The sequence below is a fragment of the Gadus morhua genome, chromosome 8 (genome assembly GCF_902167405.1).
Source record: "Gadus morhua chromosome 8, gadMor3.0, whole genome shotgun sequence".
In the NCBI taxonomy this organism is placed as follows: domain Eukaryota; kingdom Metazoa; phylum Chordata; class Actinopteri; order Gadiformes; family Gadidae; genus Gadus; species Gadus morhua.
In genome coordinates this window covers 7,400,221-7,413,951 of record NC_044055.1, presented here as the reverse complement: position 1 = coordinate 7,413,951, position 13,731 = coordinate 7,400,221, and the positions used below count along the sequence as shown (strand labels likewise).

Below are 13,731 nucleotides of genomic sequence, written 5' to 3'. Positions count from 1 at the left end.
GATTTGTGTTGTTGACACAATTGTTTTGACAGCGTTTTCGACAACAATGCATCAGCAAGCATTAATACACCGACGAATCAACAGCAGAGGCCGTCTTTTTAAAAATCTCTCTAGGCGGAAAAGGCAGGACCAGCCCTACCAAGGCGGGGGGGGGGGGGGGGGGGCCAGCACCGGTACCTTTGGGGCTGGCGTCGGTCAGGACCAGGTCCTCGTGGCCCTGCTCCACCACGCGGATGGAGAACTCGGGCAGGTCCTCGCGCTCCTCCACCGAGCACACGTAGCGGCAGCGCCGGTTGCCGTGGCGCATGCTCCAGTAGATGCGGCAGGCCTCGTAGCCGGCGGGGAAGATGGCGGTGGGCGAGTGGAAGGCGGCCATCTGCGGCGGCGTCAGCTGGCCCATGGCGTGCAGCACCAGGCTGCCCACGCGGAAGGTGTAGCCCAGCTCGGGCCGCCGCACCGCCGAGGCGATCTGCCGCGCCTCGTCCCGCTGCACGTACACGCGGCGGAACACGGCGAAGCAGCGCAGCTCGTGCTCCGCGGCGTGGCCCCCGGCGGCGGCGGCGCCGCGCGGCCGGTGGGCGTGGCACAGCATGGTCTTGTCCTTGTAGAAGGTGCAGTGGGCCTGCAGCGCGCAGGGGAAGTGGTAGACGTTGGCGCAGCGCAGCCGGTGGCAGCCGCCGGTGGCGCCCGTGCGCTGGCAGAAGGCGCAGCGCGACGCCTGGCCCCGCCGCAGCGCCGGCTCCACGTTGATGAGCGCGCCCGCTTGCGTCTCGTACACCTCGCTCGACCACAGCGCGCAGTTGAGGTGCACCCAGGCGTCGGCGTCCAGGTTGAGCAGCCGCCCCGGCCCGTCCGTGGCGCCGTCGCCCGGCTGGTGGCAGAAGCAGCAGCGGCGGGAGTCCCGCAGGGCGGCGGGCGGCCGCAGCGACGCGCCCAGTCTCTTCAGCAGCTCGTCGATCTTGTCCTCGTCGGGCAGCGCCGAGCCCCGGGGCACAAGCACCTGCAGGGTCCACTTCCTCCAGCGCAGGCCCTTCTGCCGCTTGCCCTGGTGCCAGCCGCCCTCGTGGTGGTGGTGGTGGGCCCGCGGCCGCGCCTTCAGCTTCACCGTCACCTTGATGGTGTCCGACTTGGCCTCCGTCTTGGGGGTGAGTCCCGCGCCGAGGAAGGGGAGGGGCGGCGGCGGAGGGCTGGAGGGAGGCGACTGTTTGGGCTGCAGCTGGGCGAGGCAGTGGACGTCCAGCGTGGACATGTTGTTGCTGTACTGGTGCTGGGTCTTGGACAGGCTCTCTTTCTCCTCCGTGTCCGGCAGGAGCTCTACCGTGTCCTGGGGGAGGGGGAACAGACGTGACACGCCGCAGTGTCAGGGACGAGACAAAGAGGGAAATACTGGTGTAAAAATAAAAATACTGGTGTATTTAATCGTTTTGACAGAGTTTAAATAATAGAGTGATACACATTGGCCTGCAGGGCTGAAAAACACACACAGACGCACAAGACACTTTGTTAAAAAGCGTAACTCTTTCTGACTCGAGGCTCTGTTAATGGAACATACCTTAGTTTCAGGGGTTGACCTTGGCTGGGAGGATGAGGAGGAGAAGAGGAGGAAGCAGCTGTGACTACAGAAGACCAAGTTTCCTTCCGACTTCATCTCTCCGTCAGACTCCTGATGAAACAGAAATATTAACAAAAGATTTCACCTCTGGAGGTTAGAGTAGAATAACTATGGTTCTGCTACAAAGGTAAGGAATGAGAAATGTTTGAGGCAAGAGGGCGTGGGTGTACAGAGAGATGTAGACTAAAATGTTACGCCCTTGACGACACTTTCAATTGTACGCCCAAAAGAGAAGCTAGTATGGCTTCAGACATCCACATCATCTACAATACAGGCCCGGCATCGGCATGAGGCTATGGACCTTAAATAATACAACACGACAATAACTCAATCAGTACCCGTTTGTGGTTAGGGAGGTCTTTGAGGGACTTCTGAACTCCGTTTCCCAGCACCACCACCTTGCAGTGACAGCACCACTGGGGTTTGGAGCCAGGGCTGCCGGGGATCTTCTTGTCTGCTCCTCTGACTGCAGCCGAGCCTGAGACACATAAACACATCGACGTAAGCGAGCGAATAACCAGGAGAGTTACATTATTAGTATTTTCTGCCGAACTCTGGCAGGTGCGTCCCAGAGCTTGTTTGTGGCAACGAAATATACTTTTCTTAAACACTGCTCGAAGAAAATGAGTGGCTAAGCAGCCTACAGATAATTACAATGCAATGGTATATACACATCATAAAATAAGACGAGACATGATTCATTAAACTGCAATTCCTCCGGGTAATCGCATCCCGGTGGCGACAGCCCAGTAATTAGTATTGAATTCATCCAAAGGCCAGCGAGGCACGGCATCAACAACACCAGTCATAAACCAGTATCACGCTGGATAATCGCACCCCTGCCTGTCAAGTCCCATTTCTGTGCTCACCACCGACAGCCAGCCATCCACATTAATTATGATCAGTGTTTTGAGCGTAACGAGATGACGTCCGTCCCGACGCGTCACGGTCCGACACCGACGGTCAGGGGACGCCGCGGCTTCCATCGAGCCGACGATCGTTACTGCGTTTCATTAGCTGAGACAATCAATAAGGACGCCTGTCTGCGTCCGAGCTGGTGCCGTCGCCTCACGCCCCCGGACGGGATAACGACGCGTGGGACGAGGAACGATCGTCTGTAAACACCGCTCGGAGAAAGCGCTAATCGCATCTGGGGACACGTAAAGGGCGGAACAATTACGGGGTCTTCAGTGTCTTCACGGGGGTGGGGCACTCGGTCGCTCTGTGTGTCTTCCCGGCAGGGGGGGGGAAGTCTGCTCAGGTTTTTAATCGGAATCGAAGCGTCGTCGCGCCAGGCGCCATCTTGTGAGGCAGAACCAACAGAGGCGTTCACTGCGGTGTGACGGCAACTGTAGACCCATTTCACAGCGGTGTCAACTACGAGGTGTCGCTCATAGCCCTAATTATGGGTATACTCCGCGTCTGAGAAGTAGACTTGTCTTCACTAGTTTATTCTAATATTCACACCCTGGTACACTCATATAATGAATAACCCCTAATTATTGTTAGGAGTGACACCTGTGTTTATCCCTCGCTGACACCTCTGTGAAAACGCTCAATTAGGAGCTCGCGTGGCACAGTGTGCATCTCACCCGGGCTGTGGTGCTGGAAGCGCTGCTGCTGCTGCTGCTGGCTCTGCTGCATCACGCCCTGTGACGTCCCGTTGGGCCTCATCATCATCTGGCCCAGGGGCCGCTGGTGGACCGCGGCGGCGTCCATGCGCGCCTGGAAGGCGACGGGGGGCGGCCGGGTGTCGAGGCCTCCGTGGGGGCCCACCCGCAGGCCGCTGAGCATGGCCAGGGGCCCGCGCTCCGGCGTGCTGCTGACCTGGTAGCTGCTGGGGATCTTGACGCACAGCAGGTCCGAGATGGCCGCCACGACGCCTGTGATGTTCTAGGTGAGCACACACGCAAACGCATGAAAAGTCAGAGGCATTTCTGCTTTTATAGGAAGTCATCTATAGTCTTAAAAATGTAATATTCTTTTTTAAAAACATAATTTTTTTATCTTTTTTTAATTTACCGAGTCTGAGGTTTAAAAAGAAACCGAGGCCCTAAGCCTTTTCTAACACAGAACGTAGAAAAGGAAAGTGTGGGGAAGCGACTGAAATCGAAACACTGTATTGGTCTCACCTCTGCAGCTGCCGGCCGCAGAGTGATGGCCACCGACACCAGGCCCTGTTTGGAGTCGTTCCCCAAGGCCCCGTAGGGGGCGCCAAAGAACACTCCGGAAGGCTCCGTCTTGATGTCTCTCAGCTTGATCTCTGTGCCTGCAGCCAGACGAAGGCACGTTATTGATGAAGCAACAACAAATACAGTCATGGTTCGCTATCCTCCATCCTGGCCTCATGGTTGTTGTTGTTTATCGTTGTTGTGTACCTTTCCCATGGGGAGGGGGGAGCATGGAGAGGATGGGGGACAGGCAGGGCGATCGGGGCTCCTCTTTAACGCGGGTCAGGTCAGGGTAGCGGCTGATCTCGGCGCCTGCTACACTCTCTGGTGACGACGACGGCACGAAGCTGTCCGGTGTGTCTCTGTCTTTGCCGGGCTCCTGCCCCCTGTTGCTGTGGAAAACAAGAAGGAGGAACACGAGACGCCATTAGGGCACTGATGCAGCTCTCTCCGTCTGTGTGTGTGCGTGTCTGTGTGTGTGTACATGTGTGTGTGCCTGTGTACATGCAAATGAGTGTGCGTGTGGACATGATGCATGTGTGCATTTCTCGATTCTCGTCAAGCTTTCTCTCATCACACCTGCATCACATCTCCATTATGTGGAAGTCATTTCCCTCCCAGAACTTGGACCATGCTAATTACAATTAGAACTGCTGGCTGTAACCCTTTGAAAGGAAAATTGCCTACATTTGCACATTCTTTCTAATCTTTGGTTTCACTTTGACAAGCATATTAGGTTATGTGTGACCAATATCTGAAACGAAACGTACAATGCCAAATTCTATTAGTTGAGTTGAATCTGAATAGAATAAGGATACAGGCGGTAACGTAACGTTCCGGTGGGTCCGCCTGGGTCGGGTCGGGGGGGGGGGGTTACCTGAGCTCCTCCTGGTTGTTGTGAGGGGGGGTGGGCAGGGAGGCGGGCACGTCCACGGTCTTGGGGCCCTGGGCGATGGCCCGGGCCAGCAGGTCCTCCTCCGCTCTGAACTGGACGTGGAGGGGCTTGGGGACTAGTCCTTTAGACACTGGCCGGAAGAGGCAGATGGACCATGGTAAGCGTTTTGTTAATTCATTGTAAAATTGCTTAGTTCTAAAAAGGTACTTATTTTTTTTATGAACCAAAAAGCATTTTACTTATGCTGTAAAACAAAGCTTCTCCAGCAATCATTAAATAAAGCATTTTTACTTTTGTTTTGTTGTTATGCAGTGACTTCCATGGAGGGTTTGTGTTATGGATCTAATGCATACCCATGGCAGCGGCCTTGCTGGCCAGCTCCTCTGTGGTGGCAAAGCCATTGATCATCTTCTGGCGGTTGACTGGAGGCGGGGTCGGAGGGAGGGAGGCCGGGGGCGTGGGCGGGTTGCTCAGGTTGCTCTGCTGTAGATATCATAATAATAACAATGTAAACCAGTCTTCTATATATATCAGATTGATAACGCAATGTTAATCTGTCGTTACTATAGATATATTGATAACAGAATGGTAATCCGTCTCTGCTGTCGATATCCTATTAATAACAAAATGTTAATCCGTCTCTGCTATAGATATCATATTAATAACACAATGTTAATCTGTCTCTGCTATAGATATCATATCAATAACAATGTAAACCTGTCTTCTATAGTTATCACATTGATAACAGTGTTAATCTGTCTCTGCTATATATATCATGTTAATAACAGAATATTAACCTTTCTCTGCTGTAGATATCATATTAATAACACAATGGTAACCCGTCCCTGCAGTAGATATATTAATAACAATGTTAACCTGTCTTCTGCAGATATCATATTGATTGCGCAATGTTAAGCTGTCTCTGCTATAGACATCAAATCTGGCGTTACAGAGAAGCACCTTGACCATCATATGCAAGATGCTTCAGCAATATCAATGAGGAAGCAGTGCCAAAATATCCCAGGTGTTCACTGCCAAGTCCACATGTGGCTGCCTTCCCTTGCTAGTTCACCCACAGACTTATAAACGTGTTCCCAGCGCGCACACCAAGGCCACCGTTTCCAGCTGAACTGCCGAGGCCTCAACGCCCCCCTCCCGGGTCAGCGCGGGACGCGTGTCACCCCGTAGAGACGCCGCCCCGCCTCACCTTGTAGGCCAGCTGGGAGTAGTAGTCGGAGACGCCGTCCAGCGAGGCGCTGCCGAAGGCCCCCGAGAGCAGGCTCTCCCCGTTCAGCTGGCTGCTGCCGTAGGGGGCGAAGTGGGCCAGGTTGACCCCGATCAGAGGCTCCATCAGGGGCAGCATGGACAGCTGCTGCAACACGAGAGGGAGGGATTGGCACCGGGTGGCGTGAGAGAGGCGCTCCCCTTCAAGGGAAGTCACTCCAGCTCCGTTAGCTAACCCATCAGTGGAAACGCCGCTTTGTGTCGGGGCGAGGGAGAGGCGGCGAAGGTGTTGTGGAGTGATGTGGTGGATAAAGCCATAAATCCAACGCAGTGTCAAGCTCAATAGGAACAAACAATAACAATGCATTGCAGGAACCCCTGAAGAGCGACTTGCAGAAGAGCAGGATGGCGATATGCTTTTCTTCCCATTATTTTGCCACATACTGTTTTGAGATGTTTTTCTCTAATGGCATGGGCTCTGAGCGATGGGTTGTTCCATTGAAGATATACTGTCTGTAAGAAAGTATGTGCATACTACCCAAGAATGAGGCCCGCCAACATGAAAAACATTCATTTACCAGGAAGCATATGGCAAGTTGTAAACCCAGATAAACCGTGCTGACCCCCCTGTTCTTTTGGTATTTGGCAAATAGGCTGCACAAATGTTTGCAGCGACATGCTTTTTCTGCAAATTGCTCTTTAAAATGCTCCATTTCCAATTCGCCCTTTTCCTTTTTTTACAAAGTGGTTCAAAGTGTGTAAACAAATTGCACCGAATACATGTGCAGCTATCCCATCTCCTTAAAGTCAGACGAAAGCCCTCATGTCCTTGTCTCCAATCATACAGTAATTAAAGCAGAATAATTGACTGGAGCCCGTTGGTTAAACAAAACAGGTATATTTCCATTCAACAATTACCTCAGACGTAATGCAGGGCATTTGCATATAAGAAGTCTCTTTTCAACATGCCCTGCTTTTTTATTTTGCTTGGTTTCAAATGGCTGGATGTTTTCCAGAGCAGAACACAAAACAGCCAAGAAATATCTACAAGCTTTTGTGTGCTGTCGATTAAAATCTGGTCGTTGGTGGGGCACACAAATCAATTATGTTTTGTGTTCAACTGTACTCAATGAGATTCAAATTCAGCAATCGCTTCCCTCTTGAGAAGAAATAAATAAAATTATTTGATAAGCACCGAGGAGGAGGGTGGGGGTCCTACTTAATAATAATTCTCCTTAACTTCCCCTACAAGAACTACGACTTTCATAATGACAGCACCATGCCTGCTAGTTGGTGATGCCTGGCAGAAAGTGGAAACACGCTGGTCATGTTAATTAATACTGAGGCCTACTGAAGGAATTACACCAATGCACTTATCTTGTTTGTGTATCACTGCAGCTAGTTCTGTAATAGCTACCCTAACTGGACCATCCGTATTTTTTACTTACTTACTTTTTTTACTATTACAGTTTACATTCTTTTCATTACAAACACAAACCTACGTACGCTCGAACTGCAAACTTTATAATGCACTTTTAATGATAAACCACCACAATATGATCAATAACATAAAAATAGAATACAAATGATACAACAGAACTACTACTACTACAAGAACAATATGAATAAAATAAATACATTCCTGCATTTTATAATATTCTATAACCAGTTGTCATCCGAAAAGGTCAGCATTTTCCGTTACCCCCGCAAATAAAACAACCACCACAACAACAAAAGAAAACTTTGCCGTCAGTGCTGCCTCCAGTCTATCTGAGCTGCTGACGTCATGCGGACCGAGTCGTGGTTCACCTGTTTGATCTGTGTCATGACGTTGTCGGTGCCAGAGTGTGTCAGCTGCCTGTCCTCCCCCTCCTTCTTCCTCTTCTTGTAGCGCGACGCCGGCAGCTTCTCCCCGCTCTTCGGCGTCCTCTTCTTCTTCTCCTTCTTCTTCTCCTGCTCCGTGTGCAGGGGTCCAGGGAAGTCGGGGAGGCCATCGGAGTACGCCTGGGGAAATGAGGGGACGCAGGGTTATTTTTGTTTTTAACAGAAGCTCAAAAGACGCAGGCCGATGATTGACAAGTGTGATTAAAAAAAAAAAAGGTTCAGAGAGGCTTGGGATGACTCATCCACGAACCAGCAGCGCTATGAGTCAGGGATTCAACCGCTTGACATCCCCCCCCCCCCCTCCCCGCTGTCACGGCCCCTATATGAGTCACTGAGTGTTTTCGACTCTCTTGGCTGGCTTCAACCCTATAGCTCACTCCCTCCCTCCCTCCCTCTCTGCCTCCAACGAAAATCCCAAACCGGAGGACTGACTCACCCCGTTGCTGTCTATGGAGCTCTGCCTGAGCAGCAGAGCCTTGCAGTCTGCGGGCTCTTCCTCCTCCGAGCGCAGGCTCTCCTCGGAGCGCTGGTGGGGCAGGCCCGGCGGCGGCGGTGGCGTGTTCTTGTTCTTCAGGAGATGCTTCAGCAGCTCGTTGCCCGCCTCGCCCTTGTTGTTGGCGGGGCTCAGCGCGGCGGCGAAGGGCGACACCCCGCCTTTGCTCCCCTCCTCCTTCACCGAGCCCATCCCGGAGCCCGGCTGGCCGTGCCACTCGCTGGCCTCCGTCTGCTCCAGCTTGATGTTGCTTAGGATCCTCTCCTGCTCCTGGGCCTGGGCCTGGGCCTGGGCCCGAGCCGCCTCGGCGTGGAGCGCCTGCTGGCCCGCCGCGCCCCCGGAGAGCTGCCTCTCTAGCTCCGAGTGGCTGGGCGTGGCCGAGCCCATCATGGGCGACCGGGAGAGGTCCTGGTCCCCGAACGGGTGGGTGCTCCTGGTTGGCGTGGAGGAGGTGTCCGAGACGCAGGGGGTGAGCGGGGCTGTGAGGTCCGAGTGCGGCGTGGAGGGCGTCTTCACCGAGTCGGCGTCCTCGTCCTTCTTCTTCTTGCGGTTCCTCTTCTTCTTGCCCTTTTCGTCGGGGATGATGTTGGAGTAGAGCTGGATCAAAGACTGGCCCGAGCCGGGGTAGTTGGAGGGCAGGGGCGTGGACATGTCCCCGCCGAACGGGGGACCCTCGCCTTGCATCTGGGGCATCATCCCGGGGCCGCTGAAGCGGCGCGGTCGGGGCGGACCCTGGTGGAAGTTCCCCCCCATGTTGTCGGGCCCGAAGCCGGGTCCCATGTGGTCCTGTGGCATCAAGCCGTTAGTCATCATGCCCCGCCTATCGCCCTGCATGAACCCCCCCGGCGGGGAGCCCATGACGGGCTGCATGGGCTGCTGCTGGGGGAACATGGGGCCCATTTGCTGCGGGTGCGGGGGCCTCTGCGCCTGCATGAAGTCCTGCGGCAGCTCCGCGTTGAAGAAGGGCATCTGCGAGAGCGGTGCCATGTTGCCCTCTGGTCCCATCATGCCCTGCTGCTCCATCTCCATGCGCTGCTTCAGGGCTCTCTGCCGCTCCACCTCCTGCATGAGCTGCACCCGCTGGCGCTCCTGCTGCTCCCGGAGGCGTTCCCTCCTCTCCCGCTCCTGGAAGCCCTCGCTGAACGGATTGTTGTCGTCAAACTTGAGCCCGCTGGAAGGAGCTGGCTTCGCCTGCGGGGATGGTGGGGGTTGGGCTTCCTGGGGCATCTGCTGGGGCATCTGCTGGGGCATCTGCTGGGGCATCTGCTGGGGCATCTGCTGGGGCATCTGCTGCGGCATCTGTTGGGGCATCTGCTGGGGCATCTGCTGGGGCATCTGCTGGGGCATCTGCTGGGGCATCTGAGGAGGCATCTGCTGGGGCATCTGAGGAGGCATCTGCTGGGGCATCTGAGGAGGCATCTGCTGGGGCATCTGAGGAGGCCGCTGCGGCATGTTGACCATCGGCATGGGATGAGGCTGGCCTTGGTTGCCCATGGGCCCCTGGGGAGGCATCATGGGCGGCATACCGGGCCCGGCCATGGGGGCCCCGGGGTGCCAGCCGGGGGGCGGTCCCCCGGGCATGCGGGGAGGGGCGTTGGGCTGGCCCGGGTGGAGCTGCATGGGCATCATGGGGTTCATGGTGGGCGGGACCATGGGCGGCCCACCGGGCACCATGCCGGCCGGGCCCTGCATGGGCCCCGGCGGGCCCGGCCCCATGGTCGGGGGCATGTTGTTCTGCTGCTGTTTGACCCGGTACTCCTCGATGAGCTCGGCGTGCTCCTTCTGCTGCTTGCGGATCTAGAACCAGAGAGGATGGCAGACCATGTGACCACAGACAGGATAAAGGAACGCAATAATACCATGTAGGAAAATGGAAAAAGACAAACATAGGAAAATCGGTATTCAACATCCAACAAACATTTTTTAATATATCCATTGTTATGTTTAATTTTTCTATTAAATGATATTAAAGGGGATGGGCGGACCTGCTCCAGTTGTTTCTGCACCACCCCTTGTTGCTCTGTGACATGTTTCAGCTGCTCTGCGTCCTCCTCCGGAAAGTCCCGGCCAGCCTTCTTCGCGGTCCTCTGCTTGGCCGACAGCGCCTTCTTGGACTTCCGGTGCGCCCCTATCTTCTCCTCCAGGAACTTCTGCTGCATCTGGAGCAGCTGCTGGGTCTCCTGCAGCCACTCCTCGTACTGGGCCCTCTGAGCTGTGTCTGGGGGGGGGGGGGGAAGGAGGCTGTTGGTAAGACAGAGTCCTCGAGGGAGTTTGAAGACCTCACAGTCTGTGAAAAGCTTGGAGGGGCGATAATGAGGGAGAACTTACTGACGAAGCCCGGTCCGAAGTTTGGAGGGTTCGGCCTGGCTACCTGGGTCAGTTTTCCATCCTGCCACAGAACGGAGACAGTAGAGGTTGTTTATCGAATATTTTAAGATTTATTGGAATGAAATTGCCACGACTAACCAAACACAACAGATTGAGTAATCAAAATCCCCTATACTAGCAGAGATGGTACTGCTCAGGAGGTTTAATTTAATCTTTAATGTTCCATCAACAAAATAATTACTTGAGTCATTATATTGAGTTGTATTTCAAGTACCTGTCCGACCACCTGTGGTGGGATGGGGGCGGCTTCGGGACAGTGTGGTACCGCTCCAGGGGGAAACCTTTGACAGAAGACATTGCGTATAACGTACAACAAGTAAGCTTGCTGGTCATATGGGAGAAATAAAGGGACATTTAAGTACAGCACCTGTGCAGATTTCAATGATGCTATTTGAGTTGCTGTGTTTTTTTTAAAAAGCATTTACTTAGCCTTCCGTGAACGAATTAAAAGTCTTCCCTAAACGATCCTCAAACAATTACTATGAGATGGCTTTCTTTATACATTGAATGCACTTTAAATGAATACCCATAGTCATTCTGCAGTTATATCTTATCTGAAATGATTTGACTATTATCATTAAGTCATAATTGAAATCACGATGAGGTCTTACCTGTTCATGACGATTGGACTCATTCCCATGTTGTTCTGAACCATGACTTTGTTGATGCCTTTCAGGGCCACCATTTTAGCCTTCATGATGGGGTCTGTGATGGCATCGAAATCAGCAAAGACGTCGACGGTTGAGCCTAGAACAGATAATAACATATTTAAAAAGAGCATACCCCACCCAACTCCTTGAAAAGTGAATTTTAATTATTGGAAGACACTGCGTTTGATTATAACTGTACCAATGTTGGGGAAGAAGGAGTCACTGGAGCGCTGTCGTATCATGGCCTGCATCTGCCTCTGCTGCTGTTGCTCCTGCCTCTCCTGGTCCAAAAGGTCCTGCAGGAGGAGGGGCTGCTCTTCAAGCAGCAGGGGTCTCGACTGCTGGCCCGACTGCTGGGCCAGGGCCTGGTTCAGCATGACCTGCTGAGCCTGGCTCAGGGTGCTCTGCTCCAGCCCCGGACCCATGCCCGTCTGAGGGTCGTTCCCGAACCCGGCCATGGAGGCTTCGGCCGCCGTGGCGTCGGACAGCGTTTGGCCCATGTCGAGGCCGGCGCTGTGCTGATTGGCGTCGGTGACTTGGTTGGCCTGGGGCATGAGGTTGCCCCCTTGGTTGACGGAGTCCGCCATTTGGTTTAACGACTGCTCTGTGGGCTGCTGCTTTATGAGCAGACTGGACAACACCGGGGTGGAGTCGGACAGCACCCCCTGCTGGTTGGGAGTCATTGCTTCGCCGTTGGTTTGCTGGTCGTTGGTCTCCGCGGACTTCTGCCCGTCCTTCCCCTCCGTTTTGATTTCATGAGCGACGGCCAAAGAGGTGGAGCCCAGATTCCCTTCAGCCTCCTGTTTCACGTCAGATCGCATCAGCCCCGAGGAGGGCTCGGACTTTGTGGTGACCGATGTTGAAGTCGACGATGTCTCTGCACCACTGCTGCTGCTGTTGTTGTTGTTCTTCGTCTCAGAAGAAGACCTCTGGACATCGCCGGTGTCCATGTTGTCCTCCATGGGGTCACTGAGATCCAGCTCCTCGTTGAACATGTCCTTTTTGATGTCGTCGAGATCCGGGTCCGTGTAGGCGATGATGTCAAATTTGCCAGAGCTGAACAAGTCCTCGAGGTGGAGGTCGTTGGTCTCCAAGTCTAGGTCTTTGCCGTCTTCCGGATCTAAATTGAGATTCTCCAGATCGGCATCGACCAGGTCTTTCACCTCCACGTCCTCAAAGTCCTTAACGGCCGATTCCTCCGAGTCTAGTTTCTCCTCTGCAGCGTCACTGGGAGTAACACTTTCGTTGTGGCCAGGAGGGGGCGAAACCATCATCATTGCTGACGCCATATTGTGGGAGTCATTGGAAGCCGGCTGGCTCATTGACCTCATCAACGTGGCCTGCCTGGGCATGTTGTTCCCTTGCATGTGTTGCTGGTGGTTCAGATTCTCCATGCTGGAGGACAGCTGGACATGGCCCCCCTGACCGCCCATGGGATCCATCATCCTGGGACCCTGGTTGGAGGGGAACCTGAACTCTGGGCCCCCAGGGAAGCCGGTTGGCCGCTGCACCTGCATGTTTAGGTCCATGTTGCCCCCTGGCATGGCACCGGGGGCAAAGGGTGGCATGCGGAGGCGGCTCTCTGCAGCTCTGTGGCGCAGCTCAATGAAAGGCTGGCCCATTATGTTGTGTTGCTGCACCGGCATCCCGCGAGGAGGAAAGTGCTGGGGCATGCCCATAGGACCGCCCATGGCCTTGGCCATGTCCCCCGACATGGATCTTCTCATCTGAGGTGGGATGTCCTGCATTTGATGAGGACCTCTGGGGAAGAATTCTTGACCTCCGTGTGACCCAGGCCCACCTTGTGGAAATGCAAACCTGAAAGAACAACATTGCCGCCAAAGTTAAGGGTCAAACTGTATTTATCATTCCCTCCCCATGTTTGGAGGTTATAAGGAATCACAAGTCTGTCGCAAACTAGCTGTACTACACGGGAACTTGACAAAAGTAAATAACAACAATCATACATCTAGCGATAAAACAGCAGTGTTTATATCCCATAATACAATTAGACTAATCATAGCACCCACCTTGGCCCTTGGTGTCTCATATTAGGATCCCCGGGATGCATGCCCCTGGCCATCTGGCCCTCATTGGGGAAAGGGCCACGGTGATCTCCTGGGAAAGGCCCTGGGTATCTCATCGGTCCTCTCATCGGCCCCTGTCCTGGATAGGGTGGAGGGGGTCTGTTGAACATCTCGCCCGGCTGCCCGAGACCCTCCTGTGGCCACGGTCGCGGCGCTCCGGGGGGCATGCCGCCGGTCGAGTCGTGGGGGCCGCGCTCTTGCCGAATGATACTCCTCTGCTGCTGCTGTTTGAGCAGCAATTCTCGAATACGCTGCCGCTGAAAATATAACCAGGCAAACCTTTATTTTTAGATATTTTCCAAGACTGGCAGGTCACTTTGCAAAATA

At 54.1% G+C, this 13,731-nt stretch overlaps 1 protein-coding gene across 1 annotated transcript in view; it reads right to left on the bottom strand.

Annotated features, from left to right (window-relative positions):
* Positions 1 to 13,731, bottom strand: part of kmt2cb (lysine (K)-specific methyltransferase 2Cb) — a 78,459-nt gene that overhangs the window by 8,567 nt on the left and 56,161 nt on the right. Inside the window, 17 exon segments of the mRNA XM_030362609.1 lie at positions 178 to 1,324; positions 1,553 to 1,663; positions 1,951 to 2,090; positions 3,205 to 3,505; positions 3,745 to 3,881; positions 3,991 to 4,175; positions 4,661 to 4,808; positions 5,032 to 5,161; positions 5,886 to 6,050; positions 7,712 to 7,906; positions 8,223 to 10,076; positions 10,265 to 10,497; positions 10,608 to 10,668; positions 10,882 to 10,948; positions 11,279 to 11,414; positions 11,517 to 13,135; positions 13,348 to 13,661. Coding sequence (XP_030218469.1) covers positions 178 to 1,324; positions 1,553 to 1,663; positions 1,951 to 2,090; positions 3,205 to 3,505; positions 3,745 to 3,881; positions 3,991 to 4,175; positions 4,661 to 4,808; positions 5,032 to 5,161; positions 5,886 to 6,050; positions 7,712 to 7,906; positions 8,223 to 10,076; positions 10,265 to 10,497; positions 10,608 to 10,668; positions 10,882 to 10,948; positions 11,279 to 11,414; positions 11,517 to 13,135; positions 13,348 to 13,661 — 6,943 coding nt within the window.